Below are 22062 nucleotides of genomic sequence, written 5' to 3' on the forward strand. Positions count from 1 at the left end.
TAGGCATTTTACCACAATTATGTTTCAAACTGCCCTTGTTCTTTGCGGGATGAAGTGGATGACCTAGGCATAACACTGAGTCACCCTGCAATTTGCAAGGAGATGAAGACACTGCTATCACTGCCAGGAGAAGGAAAGTGACTCTGCCATTATGGTTCTTGATGTCATGACGCAGATGGCATCTGTATCTTTCACAATGGCATGTTTTAAAAGCAGCAAATCTGAAACAAGTTTTAGGCAGGGCAGTATTCTCCCTCGCAGGAACATTGTGATTGATTGACTGAGAGCATCCTTAGTTGATCTGAGCTTTGATTGTTCACATAGCAAGGGCAAAAATAGAGTTGCTCTTAACTTGGAGCATCTCCAAAGGTGGAGACATTTGGGAGGCGATATAAAACCCTTTTCTCTGAGCTAGCACTTACTTGCTGCTTTTTGTTTAAAAAGTTTCCTAGTCTAAATAAAGAATACGGTATGCATTTTTATATGGCACTCAAGGCAAGTCCATTTTAAAAAACAGTCGGGGAGACAAAGGCTTATCTTGTGATCAACCTCAGTGCAGTTTATCTGGGCAATTCTGCTTCCAATAACTTCTGCTCTTAGAGACCAGCTTCATCAGACAAGGATTAAAATGACTTAAAGCATGAACTAAGGGTGAACAAACAGATGCATTTAAGACCACAGCTAACATTCAATTCTCCCTTTGGCAATGTATTTTAGGCTTTCCGTAAAAAAAGCTTTCTTTATTAAAGAGAAACAACTGAAAAGGGACTGCCAATTGACTTCCTTATCCACTGAGCCAGTAACACTTAATTATTTACAGAGCACCACTGATAACTTCTCAAAAAAGGTCAATAGTTTAAAAGCTATTTTAATCATTTGAGGGGCGTAAACAGAAACCAAATGTGTTTTTGTATCAGAAGAGAACATATAATGAAAGTCTTATTAGTTGTTCCAGATGAACAGAACTCTCCTTTGATTTTTTTTTTTAATTGTGTGGTAGGTGTGTGCTTATTATGGTTAAGGCTATATTCCATTTGTATAGCTGTCTAAAATGGAATCAACTCTAATTTAAAATAAAATAGATTTGAATTTCTTTTAAAAAATCCATGCATAAGTTCAGTTTGTAATTTTGGCAAAACGTATTTATTTCTTATAGATTTGTGATGGTTTAGGCACTCATCTGTGCATTTAAATCTAAGATATAAACATTTCCGAGAGATTATGTTGCTCCTGTTTGCATGATTCGTTTCTGAAAAAAAAAACATGGCAACTAGGCAAACCTTTCAGGTTCATTGCCAGAAAGTAAACTGGGCCTGCTTGGTCTCGCTCTGGATGTTTATGTTCCAGGCTGGTGGTTTCCAAGACGATTAAGGGCTCCACTGCCTCAGACTGCAACACTGCTCATAATTAACAAGGACTTCTTTTGAATGTGATAAGGCTGCACATCTATTGCCACATCCCTGACCCAAGTCCCACAAAGCACCTAGATTAGTGGTTCTCAAAACTTTTGTCCTTCAGATATTTGGGACATCTCCCAGATGCTCCAGTCAAAAAGTCGATGTTCAAGAATTCTGGGAGTTGAAGTTCAAACATTGAGAAACACTGATCTAGATCCAGCCTAAATCTCTTTTTAATTTTTTCCAGCCACTGGAGACATTCCTCTAAAACAATATTGAGTTTTTTGCTCTCATGTGTTAAGGTAATATCAGCATTTATTTGCATTTCTCTCTCTCTCTTCCAGACTGCATAACAGTCCAAAGAGCTGAGATGGATTAGATTAGCAATTTTAAGTAAACATATATCCAAAGACAATGGATCTTTAAAAGGATAGACTTTCAAGGAAAAATAATTTTAGAACTTTATGTTTTAAAATCCTGAAATTAAATTCATTCATAAAATTATATCTATTTCAATGAAATAATCTTTAACATTATATCATGTTAATGTAAACATTGTTGCCACTTTTTAATAAGGTTACACTTATATGGATCCAATCAACATACCTGTAATTGCATATCAGCAGCAGCACAAATTTTTTTAGATTCACAGAGTCTTGACACCATGTTTTTGGGCAGTGGCTTGAATAAAAAAGAAGGCAAAATCATATATTTAAAACATTTTTATATGTGACTGAAAAACATAATATAATCATATGGGAGATCCTCATTCAAGACTCTCATTTTTCCCATCATCTGAACAGCTTTTCGAGAAGACTCTCAATTATGCTCTGTTTTATTATCCTACCTCTAGAAAAAGAAAAGGTTGGTACACATGAAAATACAATCAGCTGTTTTCCCAGGCCAAGGTAAGCAAATAACATGAATCACAAAATCACTTTTTCCTTGGAAGGAGAACTCTTTGATTCTGCTTAAAAGGACTGGATAGTGGTATAGGAAGAAAAAAATGATACCCAATACAATGAAATTTCAATGAGAAAAAGTCCTCAATGGATCACTCTTTCCTATGCTGTACATTTCAAAAGGAATTCCTTCTTTCTGTGCACCTGAATTTTCTAATGATACAGGGTATTGCAAATCGAAAAGGCTTTTGATTTCAATGGGAAAACACCTACTGAGTGGAAATAAACACGAGTTTCTGGCACAAATGCAGACTTCCCTATAGTCCATGCTCAAGGGAGCATACAACAAAGTCGTTGTGGGGAGATATTATTATTATTGTCCCACTTTTCTCTCTAGATGGAAATCAAAAGCAGCTAACATATACAAATGCTGCCTTATTACAAGAGGAATATTAAGTATCACAGGAGAGATATCTCTTTAATTCATTTGAGAGAGAGAGATATATAGAGAGAGAACAGCTCTGAAAACCACAGCTAGAAGCAACCCTCAGGAAACAGTTTTTCTACATCTACTTTTCTCCTTTTTGTGCACATATCCTGAGGTTATCCTAAGCTTCCCTCTGACATCATGGCATTTAAGACACAAGGAAAGGTTTACTTATGGCCGGGTGGGAACCTCCCTAAGTGAACTCCTATTTCCAGCAGCAGCCCTGTGTTTTGTATAATGTACAGGTCTGCTCTGAGCGTTGGAGTGATGAAAGGTTCTAAAAAGCTTCTTTAGCTCATAAAATGGAACACAGATGTCTGGCATTTACAAAGAACTATTCGATCAAGCCTGAAGTTTTACGGTCAAAGGGTTTAAAAATTATTTTACCAAAACTGACAAAATACGACCACACACCAACATGTTCAGGTTCTGCCATTTATGGCATGTAGAAAAACAATTCTGATGTTAATAGAATAAAAGCAGTTTTATAAATATTATTACTGAAAGCTGAGTAAAATGTTACTGACTTACTGAAGAGATGCTGGAAGTGAAAACAGATACGAAAATTGAAAGAGTCCTTTACATACTAGTTAGGCCAAGCAAGATCTGTAATTTTCCAATTCAGAAAATAGCAATATAGTTTTGAAAATTTAGGAATGTTCTCTGTGCGCAACGTTATAATTTTCCATAGAACCCCCTCCTCGTTTATACTACACTGTAGTAAAATTGCTATTTTGGGACTCAGCCCCCAGATATGGGCCCTCTGATTAGAAAAAGAAATCTAACCAGAAGAACAGACTTCCTCACAAATTTGAAATAATATCCAGGCAAACATGAAAAGACCAGCATCAACGACAGACCACACACAGTCCTAATTGGCACAAACAGAGATAAAAGCAAGACAGGTGAACCCAAAGCTTTCCTCTTTTTACCTCTTCTAATGAAAGAAATGCACAGGTTGAAAACATAACATACTCTCTCAAGCTGGTAATTATTACTTTGCAAGTTAATCCTTTATTCCTCTCATCTTCACAGCTATAGCCCATAATAGTACAGGTGGCAAGGGGAAAGATAATTTAGGGCATCCAAGAGGCTCAAAGAGCACTCATTCATTTTGCCATGTTCTATAGCTTAAAATTTACGAAGTCAAATAGTTAATCTTGCAAAACTTGTGACAAGATGGATAAAGTCACAGATTTGATGTCACCTTCTTCTTCACAATTAGCGGGGTCAACATGTTATAACTTAGTATTAATTGCCTTCCATGAACTACTGGAAGTGGACCTTGGAGTTGTGTTGGACCACCTAGAGTTTTCCAGAAAAATATTCTCTGGAAAAAAGTAATAGATGTTCAGATTGAAGAATGGTATAAGGAAATATGGAAATTGGCAATAAATGATAAGCTAACATGCAAATTAAAAGGGATATGGAAAAAAATGATTTTGAGGATGTATGGGGGAAATTTATTGAGAAAGGACTCCAAAAAACGGATGGAGGGCTACCGCCTCAGGAAGAAATGAGATTTTGGTTAGATAATACATAAGAAGTGGCTCGGGGTGGGAGGGGGGATACATAGTGATGAAGAAATATAGATGGACAAATGTTAACAATGTAGTAGATATAAATCAACAGTAGATATAAAAGAATGATGCAAGTATTGTAAGATACATTAAATATCTGCTATGTGATAAAAGTAATTATTGTATGAAAAATTTTAAATTCAATAAAAACTATTTAAAAAAAAGAAAAAGAAAAATATTCTCCAGGTCTTTCATCACAAACTTATGATTAACCTCTGGCAGAAGTTGACCACAGTCACACTGGAGGACCTCAAAGTTCCTTGAGAGATAATATTAATCAAAATTATGAAGAATCAATACTTATAAAAGTTAAATTGCAAATGCGGAGGCTCGACTCTATACGAGTACAGTACTTTGTGATTATTGGAACCAATACAAATTTGCAGTTTTAAAACAATATACATAAATAAATATTACATGTACCAATAAATTACTATGTTCTAATAGAGGATAAATGTAAGCTGTAACTTTTTCAAAATATAGCAGTCAAATTACTGTCTGACGTGTACTTTAGAGACTGTGATATCATCCATCTTGATACAGCTGTAATTGATTTCAGTTTGCCTTCAAGCTGAAGCTGGTATATTTGACTGGCCAAACCCTAAATGAAATGCTGCCTGAATTGTGTTGTGAGCACATGAGACATTAAATGAGACAAGGCTTTCTTTGTACAGCAGCGCCTCTATCCTACTGAGCCTCTAACAGACAATCAAGACTATATTGTATCATATGAACCTTAAAAACAGTTTTACATTTGCCTTTGGGGAATCAAGTTGAAAAGAAATACAAATGCTTATTTAATCTGTACTGAAAGAATGCTGTCTATTGGGGGGGAAATGGTTTCAAAACTGAATTATCTTTAACACCATCATTTAGAATGTCAGCATTCTTTACCATCAGGTGAAAGGAGTTTTTAAGGAATGCTTTTATTTTTGTGACTTTAAACAATAAAGAAATACTTTATGAATATGCTGGGAAGAAGTCAAAGGGGAAGGGGATTTTGTTTGTGATGTTCTCCCAGGCATCTGGCTGCAACTATTAAAAATAAAGAGTTGGCTGATGGATCATTGGTCTGAGCCAGTAAACATCATCTTATGAGGTAAATTTCTTTTTTTATATCTACGACCCTACCATGGTTGCTGAACATCTACAGGAAATTCTCCTTAAGTTCATTTTAATTCCCTGCTCCAGCAGACATACCTTCTCCAGTTCTGCATTACAAACACAAACACTTAAAAACCTGGCAGCGGCAAATCAGTTTATTTTAATGGGGTTCTCATTTTTCATACAGTTGCATCTTTAGAATAAATTTAATTTTGTACACTGTTTTATATTTTGACTCTATTAAATCACACTAAGAGGAAATGCAACCTCTGAAGTGTCAAACAGTACCCTGTTTTAAAAAAATACAACTCTGCTAATTGGTATTTTGGTAAACCACAATCCCACAAATCATCAATGAACTAGAAATCCAGGTTTGCAGTTCACTGGAGCATATAGAAAGTTTATTGTTGTCAAGCAATGGGCAAAACAAGGGAATGTGTTGATAGAGAAAAATGTTTTTCTTAGACAAAGTACTAGAGTGGACATCAATTCCATCAACCATAAGACATGTGGAAAAGAGTACATAAAATGATTCAAGTATCCAGTTTGTGACAAGTTACAGTAAGCAATTAAGGACAGGTAAGAAGTAAAAGGGGACAGAAAAAGAATCAGAACCCTTAATGGCACTGTTCAATAACAGTGGGCGCTTGTGTTCAGGAACAAGGAAAGCTACTATATAATCAATACCGAGAAACAGAATTTGACACCAAAAAAGGAAAAAACAAGAGGTTTCTGCAACAAGAACTGAGAAATCAAAGGGAAATGTAAACCAAGAGGTGGGATGCTCTACAAATAACAAGGAAACAAATTACATGACCAAGTAGAAATAAAAAGATGGCAGAAATATATGGGATATATAATGGGATAACCATATACAAGAGCTGAAAGAGCAACACATAAAGATGAGTTCCCAGATTAAGAAAGTGAAGTGGAAGCTGTAATCAGAACACTTGGGAGAATACAGTACAATCTCGCTTATCCAATGTTCTGTATTATCCAACGAAGTCTGCTTCCTGCCTGGATCCACAGCTGTTTCTCTAAGCAGGCAAGGATCACAGATTTTTAAAAATCTTCACAGGACTGAACTGTTTATGGATTTAACTTCCGACAATGTTGTTACTGTAAGTTCATTTTATGCAATTCTATCTTTATTTGTAGTAAATTTTTTAGTAGTCAATGTTTTTGTAGTCAATGTTTTCAATACATTTGATGTTTTGGTGCTAAATACTACATAACGTTACTGTGTATTTAATTGCTTTTTCTGTTGATTTATTGTAAAACATGTTTTGGTGCATAATTTGTAAAATCATAACATAATTTGACATTTAATAGGCTTTTCCTTAATCCCTCCTTATTATCCAACATTTCCCCTTATCCTACGTTCTGCCAGCCCATTTATGATGGATAAGCGAGACTCTACTGTAACCAGTAAGAGATGGTATACCAATAGAATTGCTTCAATTTTCTATTCTAATTCTAACTTGCATTGCTGCCAATAATTTGTCCATATAGTTTACCAAGTACAGCCATTGCAGGATGGTTGGGGCATGGGGCATGGCTTGGTTGCCTCGTGCTATAGGATGGGGATCCCCTTCCCAGCAGTTTCTACATTGCTGTTTGCTTGGGAAGGGATGGGAAGTGAGAGACAAACTGTTGGTTTGAATTTATTGGTTAGAAGGGATGACCTGAAATACTGAGGTTTTCATTCAGGTCTGACCCTTGGCTATATATTATCAGGCTAACAGCTGAACAAGCCAGTGTCCTCCAGCCCACCAGGCTACCCATTAACCCTGTTTTCTTTGTGTATTCCTTGCATCAGTTCAGTTCATTAGTTATACTTGATAGTTACAACTTTGGGGGAGGGGTGTTGGCATTGGTTCTGGTATCTGCGTGTGTAGCACCTGTGCCATCAGACAGTGGCAGGGTAATGATGGAAGCATGTCAGGACCATCTCAGGAGACAGGTGCTTGTACAAGCACTCTATGGTATCAGGGGAAGACTTCAATTGAGGTGTTATATTTTCCTTGTCATTCCATGTATTCTGGCAATGGGCTGGTATATTGGCTCAACTGATTAATAGGAAGACTGATCAAAGCCTGGACTCAGACTCATATATGGAGGCCAATGCCATTTACAGCTGTAACCAATGAAGTTATGGCCTTTTTTGTTTCAATGATAACAGAGTACTGTATTCTTATTTGGAGTAGATTCATCCTCTCCACACAATTTCCCTCCCTTAGGAGATATGAGTTCTCTTCTAAAAGTATTTTTAAGTTATTTTCAAAACACCCACAACTGCTTAGTTTTTCTTTATGTAGTGATTAATGGTCTAAAGGGAGACAAGAAGTGTGAGGTTCATGGTAAAAAAAAGTTTCTTCAAGTAACTTTAGATAAATGTATTGAATCATTTTTCAGAACAGATTGGATTTTAGTTATACCTACCTGACCCGTCTTATAGTGCCTTGCAAATTGGTTTACTACTCGATAGTCATTTGCAAAGTACTCCATCAGAATAGAGGGAACTTCAGCAAAGTCAGTGGAACATCTTGTCCCTGTAGACAAAAATGCAGGAGCATGAACATGCAGGTACACATAATGTTTACATGAATTTTTCTCTCTTTCTCAAAGCTTCTCTTAGCTTTCTATTTGCACTTTTGATGAACTTTGATAAATCGTTTATTAAGTAAATATTTTATTTCTATATGGTTATTGTACTTATTGACAGAGAAGCTAAATCATAATCCTGCTTGCTATACTGAAAATCACAAAGTAAAACACAATATTTAAACAACTGGGTGAGGTGCCTTATAAAGCCATGGATTTATTTACGTAAATATTTATTAACGTAAACCAAGCTACAGCCAATCTGGCCCCACATGAAATACCAAATCCTTAATTGCCTTAACTTCTACACCCAGTTACAATAAAAGTATCAAACTATGCTTGAGAATTTAATCCCGGTTACAATTTTTATCACCCACATCTGTCATATTTGCTTTTCTTTATTGTTTGAGATGTTTTCTTAGTATTTCAAGAGATGATGGTGATAAACATTTCTCACTATTAACTTTTTCTCAAATCAAGTCTTCCCCCTTACTTCAAACGTTTCCAAATAATTCATTTCCTAAGCAGCAAATAAGAGCCCCCAATGGCGCAGTGTGTTAAAGCGCTGAGCTGCTAAACTTGCAGATTGAAAGGTCGCAGGCTCGAATCCGGGGAGCGGAATGAGCGCCCGCTGTTAGCTCCAGCTTCTGCCAACCTAGCAGTTCGAAAACTTGCAAATGTGAGTAGATCGATAGGTACCGCTCCGGTGGGAAGATAACGGCGCTCCATGCAGTCATGCTGGCCACATGACCTTGGAGGTGTCTATGGACAATGCCGGCTCTTCGGCTTAGAAATGGACATGAGCACCAACCCCCAGAGTCGGACACGACTGGACTTAACGTCAGGGGAAATCTTTAAGCAGCAAATACTTAACTGTACTGTATACACTAATGTCTAAGTTGACCTCATGTAGAAATCAAGGGCAGGTTTTGGAGCCAAAATTATGGATTTGGAGTGCAATGCAGCAGCTAGGCAGCAGCAGCATGCTATATATATAGTGATATAATCATACCACTGAAATAACAAAATATCTAGTAATTGAGTTCTGGGGTCAATTCAGTGTGTTTGCTTTTACCTTAAATTTTCAAAAACTTCTTGGAAGCTGCTTGTCTCATTATAAACCTGCCCAATATAAAGCACCTTTTAAAAGAACACATCAACTAACCAATGTTTGTTATGGTACACAAGAGAAGACTTGCATGGTTTCCAAATAGTGGCTAAAAAGGCTAAATATTCTCTTTGGTTTTTTTAAAATAAGAATTTAATTCCTCAAGTTGGTCTTCTAAATTATGGCTCTAACATTTCATTGCTTCCACATGTTATTACTTCTATTTAAGCAGTACATTAGCAAAGTTTATGGAAAGATTATAGTATATAAATAATATTAATAAGAATTACATTATCAGCCCTCTGCATCCACAGGTTCTGCATCCATAAATTCAACCAACCACAGCTTGAAAATGTTAGAAAATTCCAAAAAGCAGTATTGATTTTGCAGCACACTGAGCACCATGCTCAGTGTGCTGCAGCCTTCCACCATGTCACTGATCCTCAGGCTCTCTCCAGCATTAAATTGAGTAATTTGGTATTTTATTAAAGACATGTAATTTTAATAAACACTATGAAACAGAATTTGAAGAAAAAAGTCTGTTTCTGGTTTGAAAGTGTTATTTCCTGGAAAACTGTGCAGTACTTACTTTGAAAGTAGTTGTTATATTCCAGATACTTTGTTTTTGTGGCTGCTACAAATTACGTTGAATTGGTTGAGACCATATGAGATATTAATTGAAAAACTATAGTAAAATGTGACGTAGGATGTCCCGTAAAAACAAAGTTTTTGCAGTTTAATAAACTTTTCCCAAGTTTTTATGATAGAACCAATTAGGAAATTACATTTATAACCCAGGAACAAAAATTGTGTTACATAGTGTAATGGTACTTGAGCATCCAGAGATTTTGGGATCAATGGGAAGGCTTGGAATACCTCAGTGGATGTGAGGACCCACTGTATTACTGCTATGATAGTAATAGTGAACATAATTTGAAATGCTATGCAATTTGCTTTAAAGCCTAGTAAGAAATAAGATTGACTTCTGACATTGCAAGATAACCAGATTAGCTGTTTACCAACGATAAAATACTTACTTCAGAAAGAATGACATACCTTTCAGGCCTTTTACCAGTACACTGATTGCTTACCAGTCACATGTTGGTATCGAGTCCTTCCCAGCATTGAATGCATAGCATGACCCATTTCATGGAAAAGATTCTCCATCATTCCAGGAGTTAGCAATGTTGGCGAACTGCTGGTGGAATGAGGCAAACTTAGCATAAGAACAACAACAGGTATTTGGTACTCTCCATTTTCTTTTAGTCTGCCTCCACGGATAGTAAAGTGACAATCCTGTTTTTGTAAAGAGAAATGAAGTCAGGGGAAAAATCCAAAGCTTTATCATATCGGTATGAATCTAACACAGTTTCATTGCCAGAATTTGTTTACAATTACATAATTATCTGAAACTGAGCTTTTACACTGTACCAGGCATTTCCTATATTTGAATGTATGAAATGAGGCCTTTAGTTTAACTTGGTGTTTGGCAATCTGTTTGCAAGTTTGTTACTCTATTTTTTAAGATTGCTGTGCCAAAATGATTTTTATTGTATTTCTTCAGAGCATATTTCTACATTTCAATTTCAAATACCATCCTAACCTTTGTATTCATTTTAAAAGGGAAAGAGAGGAAAAAGTAAAATGCCATGCAATTATATGCCTTATTTTAAAATTCGGAAAATGTCACACACTCTCATCTGCTCCTTGCACCTCTTCCCAATAAGCCCTGACTTGAGAGGCCACTGAGAGACAGGTGTAGAGGGTATAGAAGGGAGGCATTCCCTGAGATTTAATGATTGTCGGGATTCAAGACTAAGACTGACTATATAATACAGCTTGAACTGCACTGAATTCAATTATGTGGTCAGTGTAGAACCAGCCTAAGACCCAGGCTCATTTACATTTACACAGAGAAAGGGTCTACTCAGTAGATGCTTATAATAGAATTAAACAAAGTACCTCATTTTAGATTGCAAAATAAACAGGAATCAGGCTTCCCAACAAAACAATTTATTGCATTGTTTTATATATATTATGGCTAAGCTAGATATTTTATCAAGTTCTTTCTACAACAATTAGCATTTAGCTTTGTATGGTGCAATTTGGGAACTAATTTTGCTGGCATTCTGGATGCTTCATATGTCACGGAAAGCACTTTTTGAGTACTTTGTAAGTAGCAGAAACAGCAAGAGGAACAAGAAGAAACTATTCTGATGTTTAGTGGTTTTCATCACTGTGGTAAAAGGTAAAGGTAAAGGTTTCCCCTGACGTTAAGTCCAGTCGTTTCCGACTCTTGAGGTTGGTGCTCATCTCCATTTCTAAGCCGAAGAGCCGGCATTGTCCATAGACACCTCTAAGGTCATGTGGTCGGCATGACTGCATGGAGCGCCGTTACTGTGGTATCTAAACCTAATTACTTAGCCTATAATGTTTAATATTTTATCATTCTGTTCTATTAAAATAATTTCAGGATTTTGTTTAATTTTGGTAGTATTTAGAGAATATGCTTAAATGAAGTATCCCTGGAGACATTTACATGCATCAATAACTTCTCAAAAGTAACTATTATGGAGAAATTTTCAAACCCAACTGTAGTAGGGATGTAAAAATCTCTTTAGTTTCATTGTGTTCTTCTTTCTTTTCCACCCTTCCTTTGTATTTTTCCTCCTGCACAGCAATTTGTACAGTTTTGACACATTTGTCTTAATGTGCATGATTTTACACATTTTACCATGTTCTTTTTATGTGTTTTTCCATAGTTTTTAAACTGTACTTTATAGCATTCATATTTTTAAATATACACCATGTTTTGTGCACTTTCTTTCTCTGAAATCCAGCATAAAACTCACAATTTTACAAATTCTTAAAGCAAGGTATTTTTCTTCTCACAGTTACTCTAAGGAGATGTGGAAACACTAATTCCATCAACACTACAGTTACCAACAACATTATTTTCCATTCAAAATTGTTAATCCCATCCACTGAAATGGGAACTTAGTCAATGAACACTTACATAGATCCCATTGCTTCAACTGATTTGTTCTAACTGAAACTAAAAACTGGTTTAAATCTATATCTGAAGGAATACTTACCTGGTGAGGCTTATCTGGCCTTTGAAAGAAATCACAGTAAATATACCCCAATAAACCTTCTTGTTCATGGACAACTGCCTGAAAAGAAAATGTAAAAGTTCTAAGAGAAAGATAAGACATTGATATTAATTTGTTTCTGAAAACACTGCAAATGTGACACCTTTATGCAAACTTTTGTATTCATTTTTTGTCAGCACAGAAAGGAAACAAAGAAGGGGAAAATGAAATCTAGCAGCTCCTTTAAGACTTAGGGGTTTGTTACACGAGGCAGGCAAATTGCAATTACAGCAGAACAATAGCAGACTTATCACATGGTGTTAACTTCTTCTGATGTTTGAGAGGGGAATCATTGGAAGTCATTTCTTTTATAAAGAAGATTATTATTTCAGTTTGTAAAAGAAATGCCTTCCCATTAGGAGAGTGAAGTGGTAAATCCCACCCAATGATGCTGTTGTCCTGCTGTAATTGCAATTGGCCTGTCTTATATGATAAAGTCCTTAATTAAGTCAGCAGTTTTATGTGAGTTTTATCGGGTTTCAATCTATCTATTTCTTCAGAATTAATACTACTGGGTGGTAATATTAAAGCACCAAACATGCAGCAATTACTGTCGTGATGGCATGATCAGATTGTAACAGAATACAAGATACAAATTGGGAATCTGATATGAACATTCTTTTACTTTTTATTTCTTTTTATTAATCTGGAAAACCTCTAGAAATAACCTTTCATTTTCTGAAGAATTCTCCTAAAAGTGCACTCCTATACACTTTTAGGCACTATGCTCATATAGAATCATAGAATAGTAGAGTTGGAAGAGACCTCATGGGCCATCCAGTCCAACCCCCTGCCAAGAAGCAGGAAATTGTATTCAAAGCACCCCTGACAGATGGCCATCCAGCCTCTGCTTAAAAGCCTCCAAAAAAGGAGCCTCCACCACAGTCTGGGGGAGAGAGTTCCACTGCCGAACAGCCCTCACAGTGAGGAAATTCTTCCTGATGTTCAGGTGGAATCTCCTTTCCTGTAGCTTGAAGCCATTGTTCCAGGTCCTAGTCTGCAGGGCAGCAGAAAACAAGCTTGCTCCCTCCTCCCTATGACTTCCCTTCACATATTTGTACATGGCTATCATGTCTCCTCTCAGCCTTCTCTTCTGCAGGCTAAACATGCCTAGTTCTTTAAGCCGCTCCTCATAGGGCTTGTTCTCCAGACCCTTGATCATTTTAGTTGCCCTCCTCTGGATGCTTTCTGGCTTGTCAACATCTCCCTTCAATTGCGGTGCCCAGAATTGGACACAGTATTCCAGGTGTGGTCTGACCAAGGCAAAATAGAGGGGTAGCATGACTTCCCTGGATCTATATGCTATACCCCTATTTAGGCAGGCCAGAATCCCGTTGGCTTTTTTTAGCAGCCGCATCACATTGCTGGCTCATGTTTAACTTGTTGTCCACGAAGATTCCAAGATCTTTTTCACATGTACTGCTGTCGAGCCAGGAGTCCCCCATTCTGTATCTTTGCATTCCATTTTTTCTGCCTAAGTGAAGTATCTTGCATTTGTCCCTGTTGAACTTCATTTTGTTAGTTTCGGCCCATCTCTCTAGTCTGTCAAGAGCGTTTTGAATTCTGCTCCTATCTTCTGGAGTGTTAGCTATCCCTCCCAGTTTGGTGTCATCTGCAAACTTGATGATCATGCCTTCTAACCCTTCATCTAAGCCGATAATAAAGATATTGAACAGAACCGGGCCCAGGTCGGAACCCTGCGGCACTCCACTCATCACTTCTTTCCAAGATGGTGAGCACATTGGTGAGCACCCTTTGGGTTCGTTCGCTTAGCCAATTACGGATCCACCTAACCGTAGTGTTGTCTAGCCCACATTTTACTAGTTGGTTTGCCAGAAGGTCATGGGGGACTTTGTTGAAGGCCTTACTGAAATCCAGGTAGGCAACACCCACAGCGTTAATAGTAAAGTTTATTTGTAATTTTTGTTGACATTTGAAAATTAGAATTCTCACCAATTTGCGAACATCTTCACACCACAACTCTCCCTTTTCAGGCTGTTCAGCATAGAGAGAGATTCCTAAGAGTTTACTGAATAAGATGTTTAGACCTTCCATACATGCTCCAAGAGAGAAAAAGGGACAATATAGACTAGGTTCAATGTTATACCTAAAACATAAAAGAAAGACTTCTGTTACAAAAAACACAATAATGTCCTTATTAAAATATTTTAAAGTGTGCAGTCCATATATAAGTTCAGCATAATATTATCTTTGTGACAAATAGTATACTTGTTCATATTCAATGCCAAGACAGACATTATCTCTAGGTGCTACCACTGGAGATAGGGAGGGATGAGAACAGAGATTTATACTCCTGTTTTTGGTGAATGGTATTTGTTTTATAGTATGATTTGAAGGAGGGCTGATTTCTCAGATTCCTAACAAGTGCGGCCAGAAGTTACCCAAAAAGAAAAAGAGAAGAGAAGTGGAGGCAGGTATTTTGAGTGATTTGTGATGTGTAACTTTTCATGCATAAGTAATGCCTCAAGAGGAGGTCTTCAACTAATTTTATAATCATTGTGAAAATTGTACAACTGTATAAGACCCCATCTACAAAATAAAATTGGTAAGAAATGTTCTGTCCCAACTCAGTTACAGAGCAGAGACACCTAGCTGTATGTTTTTATGAAAATTAAATAGTCTAGAGTATTACCCAAACATGATCCAATATGCTCATGCATAGCTCCCACTGAGTGGAATGAGATTAACATCCAAGTACAATAAATCAATACAGGATTGAAAATTAATAGCATTAATACTAAAAATCTCTGAAAAGTACATCTACATCAGTTAATAGGCAATCACAGGTTTGGACTTCAAAGTATTTTGTCTCCAAAGCCTATGTGAATCCTGTTAATGTCATATACAAAAATAATGCACTGGAAAACTGTGACAGTTTAGAAAATAATGGTATCATAAATCTGGCAACAAAACTGTCCTGTCTGCTGGGTTTATAAATTAACTGATTATTGCTTTGATATTAGACTCCCAAACAACATTTTAAAGCTAAAACCTTTTGCTATTATCATTTATACAGGGTGTTTGAAAAAGAACTCCCTAGTTTTAAGTATAAATACATAAAAACTAGGGAGTTCTTTTTCAAACACCCGGTATAATCCCCCAGATACCAAAGCAGTGCTATCTCATTCCTATGGAAATATGTATGAATATGACTGTTCCAAAAGAAAATGTTAAACCCTTAATCTTGAATTGGGATGAGCCACTAATACCAGGAATATCTTCTTAAGAAAGGCAAGATATAGCAGATTATGAAATAAGTCAATTGTTCCAAGAATAAGTTTAAAAAATACATAATGCCACGCATCTAAGAACATGGCAGTATTAATGCCAGTAGTAAAGGTTTTCCCCTGACATTAAGTCTAGTCATGTCCAACTCTAGGGGTTGGTGCTCCTCTCCATTTCTAAGCTGAAGAGCCAGCGTTGTCCATAGATATCTCCAAGGTCATGTGGCCTGCATGATTGTATGGAGCGCAGTTACCTTCCTGCCAAAGCGGTATCTATTGATCTACTCACATTTGCATGTTTTCGAACTGCTAGGTTGGCAGAAGCTGGGGCTAACAGCGGGATATCACACCGCTCCCCGGATTCAAATCGTCAACCTTTCGGTCAGCAAGTTCAGCAGCTCAGTGGTTTAATCTGCTGCGCCACCGGTGGCCCCATTAATGCTAATAGCTGTATTTAATAACATGTTTTTTCCCCAAGTAACTGCTTTTAGACTGAGGAAAGAATATTTTTTCCATTGCACTTTAAATCAAAAGTTGAATAGAACTTTTACTATGAGGAAGCACCACATATACATAAATACACTTCATAAATTAAAGTCAAATTAAACTATTCGTCTGCAATTTCATTTTGTATTTTTAAAAAATTAAGTGTGGTTTGAACAAAAAGTTTAAATGGAAGATGTTTTGGCCATCCTTCTTCATGAACACTATGAAAGCAGAGAAGACAACATTGCTAAAAGACAAAAGATGTAATACACCATTGTGAATAATTATTTTACATTTTACATAGCTTCATTACATATAAAGTGCATGTGCCTTCAAATTGCCTGTCGAAATAAAGCACAGGCATAAAGAATAGCTTTCATCTGACCTCTATGTTTGAAAACAAATTGTTGTGTATCCTGAATGTCATCTCTTTTATTCAGAATGTTTTGAGAGACTTGATCATTAAAATAAGATCTTATTTACTCATTATAATCAAAGGAGCATTCAAAACTATAGTTATTCCTTAATCACCATATATAAGAGAAAGGGCACAGCGTGTGTATCTATACTGCCATGGCTCAATACGTAACCAAGATCGAAAAGGTTTGACAAAGCAATGCAAAACAGGGTTGTTGTATGTTTTCCAGGCTGTATGGCCATGTTCCAGAAGTATTCTCTCCTGATGTTTCGCCCACATCTATGGCAGGCATCCTCAGAGGTTGTGAGGTATGGAGAAACTAAGCAAGGAAGGTTAATATATATACATACACACACACACACAGAGAGAGAGATATATTATACATATACATACAGCCCGGAAAACATACAACAACCCTGTGATCCTGGCCATGAAAGCCTTTGACAACACCTCAATGCAAAACATATGATTGCAGACAGATGGGAAATTGAAGCAAGAGCTCCTCCTGGTGCTTAAGCATTAGAAACGCTATTAGGGCAGGATCGAAATGGAAAGCACTTGTACTCAGGCAACAAGGTTTTTCTATTTATTTCTATGCCCAAGTCACTATGGAGGAAGATCCACTGATATTTGTTGCTGCTGTTTTCCAAGTGCCTTATTATGATCCCAAGGCAAATCTATCACAGTATTTTCTTGGTAACTTTTATTTCAGCTTCCTCTAAGGCTGAAATAGTATGGTTTGCCCAATGTTATCATCTGGGTTTTCCTGGATAAACAGAGATTTGAACCCTGATTTCCAATTGCTCTAATCCAATACTTAAGCCACTATCCCACACTGACTTAATGCTAATGACAACTGACATGAAGCATTTAAAATATGAGCAAAATCAGAGCCAAAGACCTTTACTGTGTGTTGTTGTTTTTAATTTAACCTTTTCTCAAGTCATAGACAGTAATGCAATATTTTAGAAAAAGAATTAATTTAAAAGACAATTCTAAATTAAAAAAGAATTAAAGAATCTGTTTAAAATCTGTTATGTGAAGCAAAGTGCTGATAACACTTAAGGTAAACATGTTACATTGACTGAATGATTGTAGACAGAGGGAGTTTAAAGGACTGTCACAGCAATGTAGAAATACATGTCTTTGTGGGTGTTGTTCTTCCATGTTTGCACAAATGAATCCTGCGGTATTCCCTATGTTTACGGCATGTTTATATTGGCACAGGCATACCTTTATATCTTCAGCATGGAGAATAGAAAATCATTTTCACTGCAGAAATCCACATTTTTTGGTCAAGAAATACACATGGTTCTTTTCAGAAGAACTGTACATGGATTTCCTATGCAGAAAATGTGTGGGGTTTTTTTTAAATAGAACTACATTCCATACAAAAATTGACTTTTCATGTTCAGAAAAAATATTTCTACACTGGAAAAAGTACATGATAATATTAGAATGCCTGTAAAAAAAGTAGAAGCACCAGTTCAAAAGAATGATACAAACATACCTCTCAGCACGCAATACGCCACTATAGTATGGATGATCCCATGGCATCAATTTCTAAAATGAAAGAATTTAAGATGTCAGTGATTGTCAGAAATCAAGTGCCAGAAGACAACTATCACAGCATTTTCTCCACGGCCGTATTTTGATCACAAATATTATCATTCTAGTTTACATATTGGTCTTAAAACCTTGCTATACAATTAATGAACTGTATATGTGAAGACACAAAACAAGTGAAATCTTTGACTATGTAGCACTTTACTATCATCATTATTATTGTTTATCTTCATGACACAAATTAAAAACATGAAGATATACCCAAAGCAAAGAAGAAGAAAAATCTAGTTAATAACACAATATTCTAATGTCGAGCAAACCTAACATAAAGTGTGAAAGGACAGTTTTCACCTGTCAACCACAGATTAAGAAAAACATTAACAGATTACCTTTTATCTGTTTTCCATAATTGAGGATGCTCTATGCTGGCAAAAAGATCCTGTCTATTCAGATTTTGTAATCACCTTCTGTACCCAGACATAGTGATTGATCTCCTAAACGGTAATTGTATCTTATTATACCTATGTTCAATCATTGGCAAGAGCCATCTGTAATACCATAAGCACGGTTCAAGATGCCAATTCTGAACTATATCCTTCATCATAGCTTAGTGCAAACTTTGATTAGGGGCCGGGCTGTGGCGCAGGCTGGTGAGCAGCCAGCTGCAATAAATCACTCTGACCAAGAGGTCATGAGTTCGAGGCCAGCCCGTGGTGGGGTGAGCACCCGACAATTAAAAAGAATTAAAAAATAGCCCCTTGCTGACCTAGCAACCCGAAAGATAGTTGCATCTATCAAGTAGGAAATTAAGGTACCACTATAAAGTGGGGAGGCTAATTTAACTAATTTACAACTCCATAAAAATCGTCCAGCCGCCATTGGAATGAGGAAGATGCCGTCACAGTGGATGAAGAAGCAGCTCCCCCTGTGGCCGGAATCTAACATCCCCTGAGGAGAAGGTTAAATTGCCTCTGAGTCTGTCTCTGTCTTTGTTCTATGTGTATGGCATTGAATGTTTGCCTTATATGTATACAATGTGATTCGCACTGAGTTCCCTTCGGGGTGAAAAGGGCGGAATATAAATACTGTAAATAAATAAATAAATAAATAAATAAATAAGCCAGTTTTTACTGAAGCCTTATAGTCTGTATGGATATCTAAAGTGGAAAATATCATGTACCTGCTCTATGTTATGAATGCCTACTTTTAGCTACTTTTATTTTACTTTTCATCTACTTATACCTATTTCAAATAGTAGAAGCACTACATAAAGGAGCCACATTCACAAATTGATTTCTTCTTCTATATTTACAAAACAGAAATTTTATGCATGTACACAATTCTCAGGCAATACAAACACAGACAAATGCAAAAGGACAGATGAAAGGGACATAAAGTCATTTCTCTTGTAATCTCCAACGGTGAGTGAAAAAACTCTCTCCAGTTTACCACGACCTTTGTGTCATATCTGGATGGCAAGATACATGTGGGCAGATTCTCCAGCTACCTACTACACAATAACTGCAGAAATCTTGCCCTTGTTGTTCAACTAATGTGAGTTAGTAACACTCACATACATCTTTGGCTTCTAAGAGCATTGTATCAGGAGATCTGGAATCTGAACTAGAAACTTGGTGATCCAAGCTGCAATCTAGTTCTAGTATGTGATCAAGGGTTATATATGTTCAGACCCCAAGGCTTTTTCAGGCAAACAGTGTAGATGCAGAGTGATGCTCATACAGGATAAATGTCAGGTCAGGTATGAAACCAGGACTCTCTGTATGCAAGTCAGGCCCACTGCAGCTGCAACTGACTGCACAGACTTACAACTAGATCAATGTACTACTGCCAAAGGGCCAACAAAGCACTGACAGCTTTAAATTATTATTATGTCTGCTACGTAATCAGGACAGACATATTATACATCAAGAAGCAGATCTGTCCTAACAGACAAACAAGAATACAGTGACTGGAAAAGCTATAGTTTGTGAACAAAAGCGCTGCAGTTTGCCAATTATTAAGGTGAAGGCATGTGATTTTTTAAAATATGACCTCAGCCATTTCGAGTCTGCATAAACTAATTGAACATAATGTTCAACATGTTCAAGACAGTACATTATATTTTCCATCCTATGGCTTAACTACTACATAAATCACTGTGTTTAAACCAATATTGTCCTTTCAGAACATAATTCCCTTAGAGAATATTGCCTTGAAATCCAACTCTGCTACAACATGCAGCCAAAAGAAAAAGAAAGGATAGATTACATCAAAAGTTCACAAGACAGTGTAGACATTATTTTCTCAAGTTAGCATAAAACTCGTTCAAATCATGAGAAAACAATAAATGCATAACTTACTGATTTGATAGGATTTACTTTCATTTTCATGCCTTCCATCATTTCAAAATCCTTTTGAATTCTACAAAGTAATTTAATCATTAACTTTGATAAAATATTTTTCACAACATATGAATACTTTTAACATACAAGTACTTGCTCAATATACACATATAAACATCACTCAAAGCACAAAATGAGCCAGATTGTCATTTTTGTCATCTTTGTTTTTTTCAAGTCTTTCCCAGTAAGGAAAAACTAAGCAGTGGTAAGAAACCAAGACACTGACTATAGAGTTGTACTAGATGACCTAGAAATCCCTAGAGGCTGGGCTATGGCGCAGGCTGGATAGCAAGCCAGCTGCAACAAATCACTCTGACCAAGAGGTCATGTGTTCGAGGCCAGCCCGTGCCTGCGTTTTGTCTCTGTCTCTGTTCTATGTTATGGCATTGAGTGTTTGCCTTTATGTGTGCAATGTGATCCGCCCTGAGTCCCCTTCAGGGTGAGAAGGGTGGAATATAAATGCTCTAAATAAATAAATAAATAATAGAGAATATTATTCAAATCTGCAAAAGTTAACCTCAAAAATATAGAGCAACAACTGTAATTGACTGCATGTACTTCTTCACAAAGCTATAAAGTAAAGGTAAAGGTTTCCCCTGACGTTACGTCCAGTCATGTCTGACTCTGGGGGTTGGTGCCCATCTCCATTTCTAAGCTGAAGAGCTGGCATTGTCCGTAGACACCTCCAAGGTCATGTGGCCGGCATGACTGCATGGAGCGTCGTTACCTTCCCGCCGGAGCGGTACCTATTGATCTACTCACATTGGCATGTTTTCGAACTGCTAGGATGGCAGGAGCTGGAACTAACAGTGGCCGCTCACACCGCTCCCGGGGTTTGAACCTGGGACCTTTCGGTCTGCAAGTTCAGCAGCTCAGCGCTTTAATGCACTTCTCCACCAGGGTTTTTAATAAAAATGTGGATGCAAAATTTTCCTAAATCCTTATTTCTATATTAAATTTTTGCCTTAAAGCAACATCTGTTATCCAGTATAGTAAGATCAAATGAAAAAAGCAACTCACCTATTTAATAACTTGTCTGAAAGCTTTACAAGAAACTGCATTACTCTTTCTTTTAAAAAAAGCATATAGGGAAAAGTTAGCTATGTAAACAGAACACTTGAAAAATAACAAAAAAAAAACCTGTAAATTTCATCTAAAATAATCTACTGAACCAAGTATAATTCGAAGGCCATAATACAAAACAGATTGAATGTAGAAATCATCTGGGTTATGTTACTAAAGAATCCATAACAAAATAAAACTTTAAAATGTGCATGTTGCTGTTTTCTTCTTGTTCTTTTAGTAAGGAAAATCCTCTGATGAAATGCCATTTCTAAATACCACAAAGACAACAATGGGTGATGAAGGTAGAGTTACAGATTTCTTCCTGACTACTGCAAGATTTCTTTTTTTTCCAATTCTCAAAACTGACTGCAACACTCTCGAGCTTGGATGAGACCATTCAGTCATTTCAGTTACTTTTACTTTTTCTAATACCATCCATATAATATATTTACTAATTATTCAGTCACAATCTTCCCTGGTTTCTTGATGGTATGAATTCATTGTTACTTTTACACATGACGCTGATAAATGGTTCCCATGCACTAT

At 36.7% G+C, this 22062-nt stretch overlaps 1 protein-coding gene across 2 annotated transcripts in view; it reads right to left on the reverse strand.

Moving 5' to 3' along the window:
• mipep (mitochondrial intermediate peptidase) overlaps window positions 1-22062 on the reverse strand; it is a 57212-nt gene that overhangs the window by 22577 nt on the left and 12573 nt on the right. For both annotated transcript variants that reach the window (XM_003219272.4, XM_016992653.2), the window contains exons 8-15: window positions 21472-21520; window positions 20410-20470; window positions 17994-18046; window positions 14288-14441; window positions 12278-12355; window positions 10274-10478; window positions 7913-8022; window positions 2004-2078 (exon numbers count right to left, since the gene is read on the reverse strand). In XM_003219272.4, the coding sequence (XP_003219320.1) occupies window positions 2004-2078; window positions 7913-8022; window positions 10274-10478; window positions 12278-12355; window positions 14288-14441; window positions 17994-18046; window positions 20410-20470; window positions 21472-21520 (785 nt within the window). The remainder of the gene's footprint in view (window positions 1-2003; window positions 2079-7912; window positions 8023-10273; window positions 10479-12277; window positions 12356-14287; window positions 14442-17993; window positions 18047-20409; window positions 20471-21471; window positions 21521-22062) is intronic.

The sequence above is a fragment of the Anolis carolinensis genome, chromosome 3 (genome assembly GCF_035594765.1).
Source record: "Anolis carolinensis isolate JA03-04 chromosome 3, rAnoCar3.1.pri, whole genome shotgun sequence".
In the NCBI taxonomy this organism is placed as follows: Eukaryota; Metazoa; Chordata; class Lepidosauria; order Squamata; family Dactyloidae; genus Anolis; species Anolis carolinensis.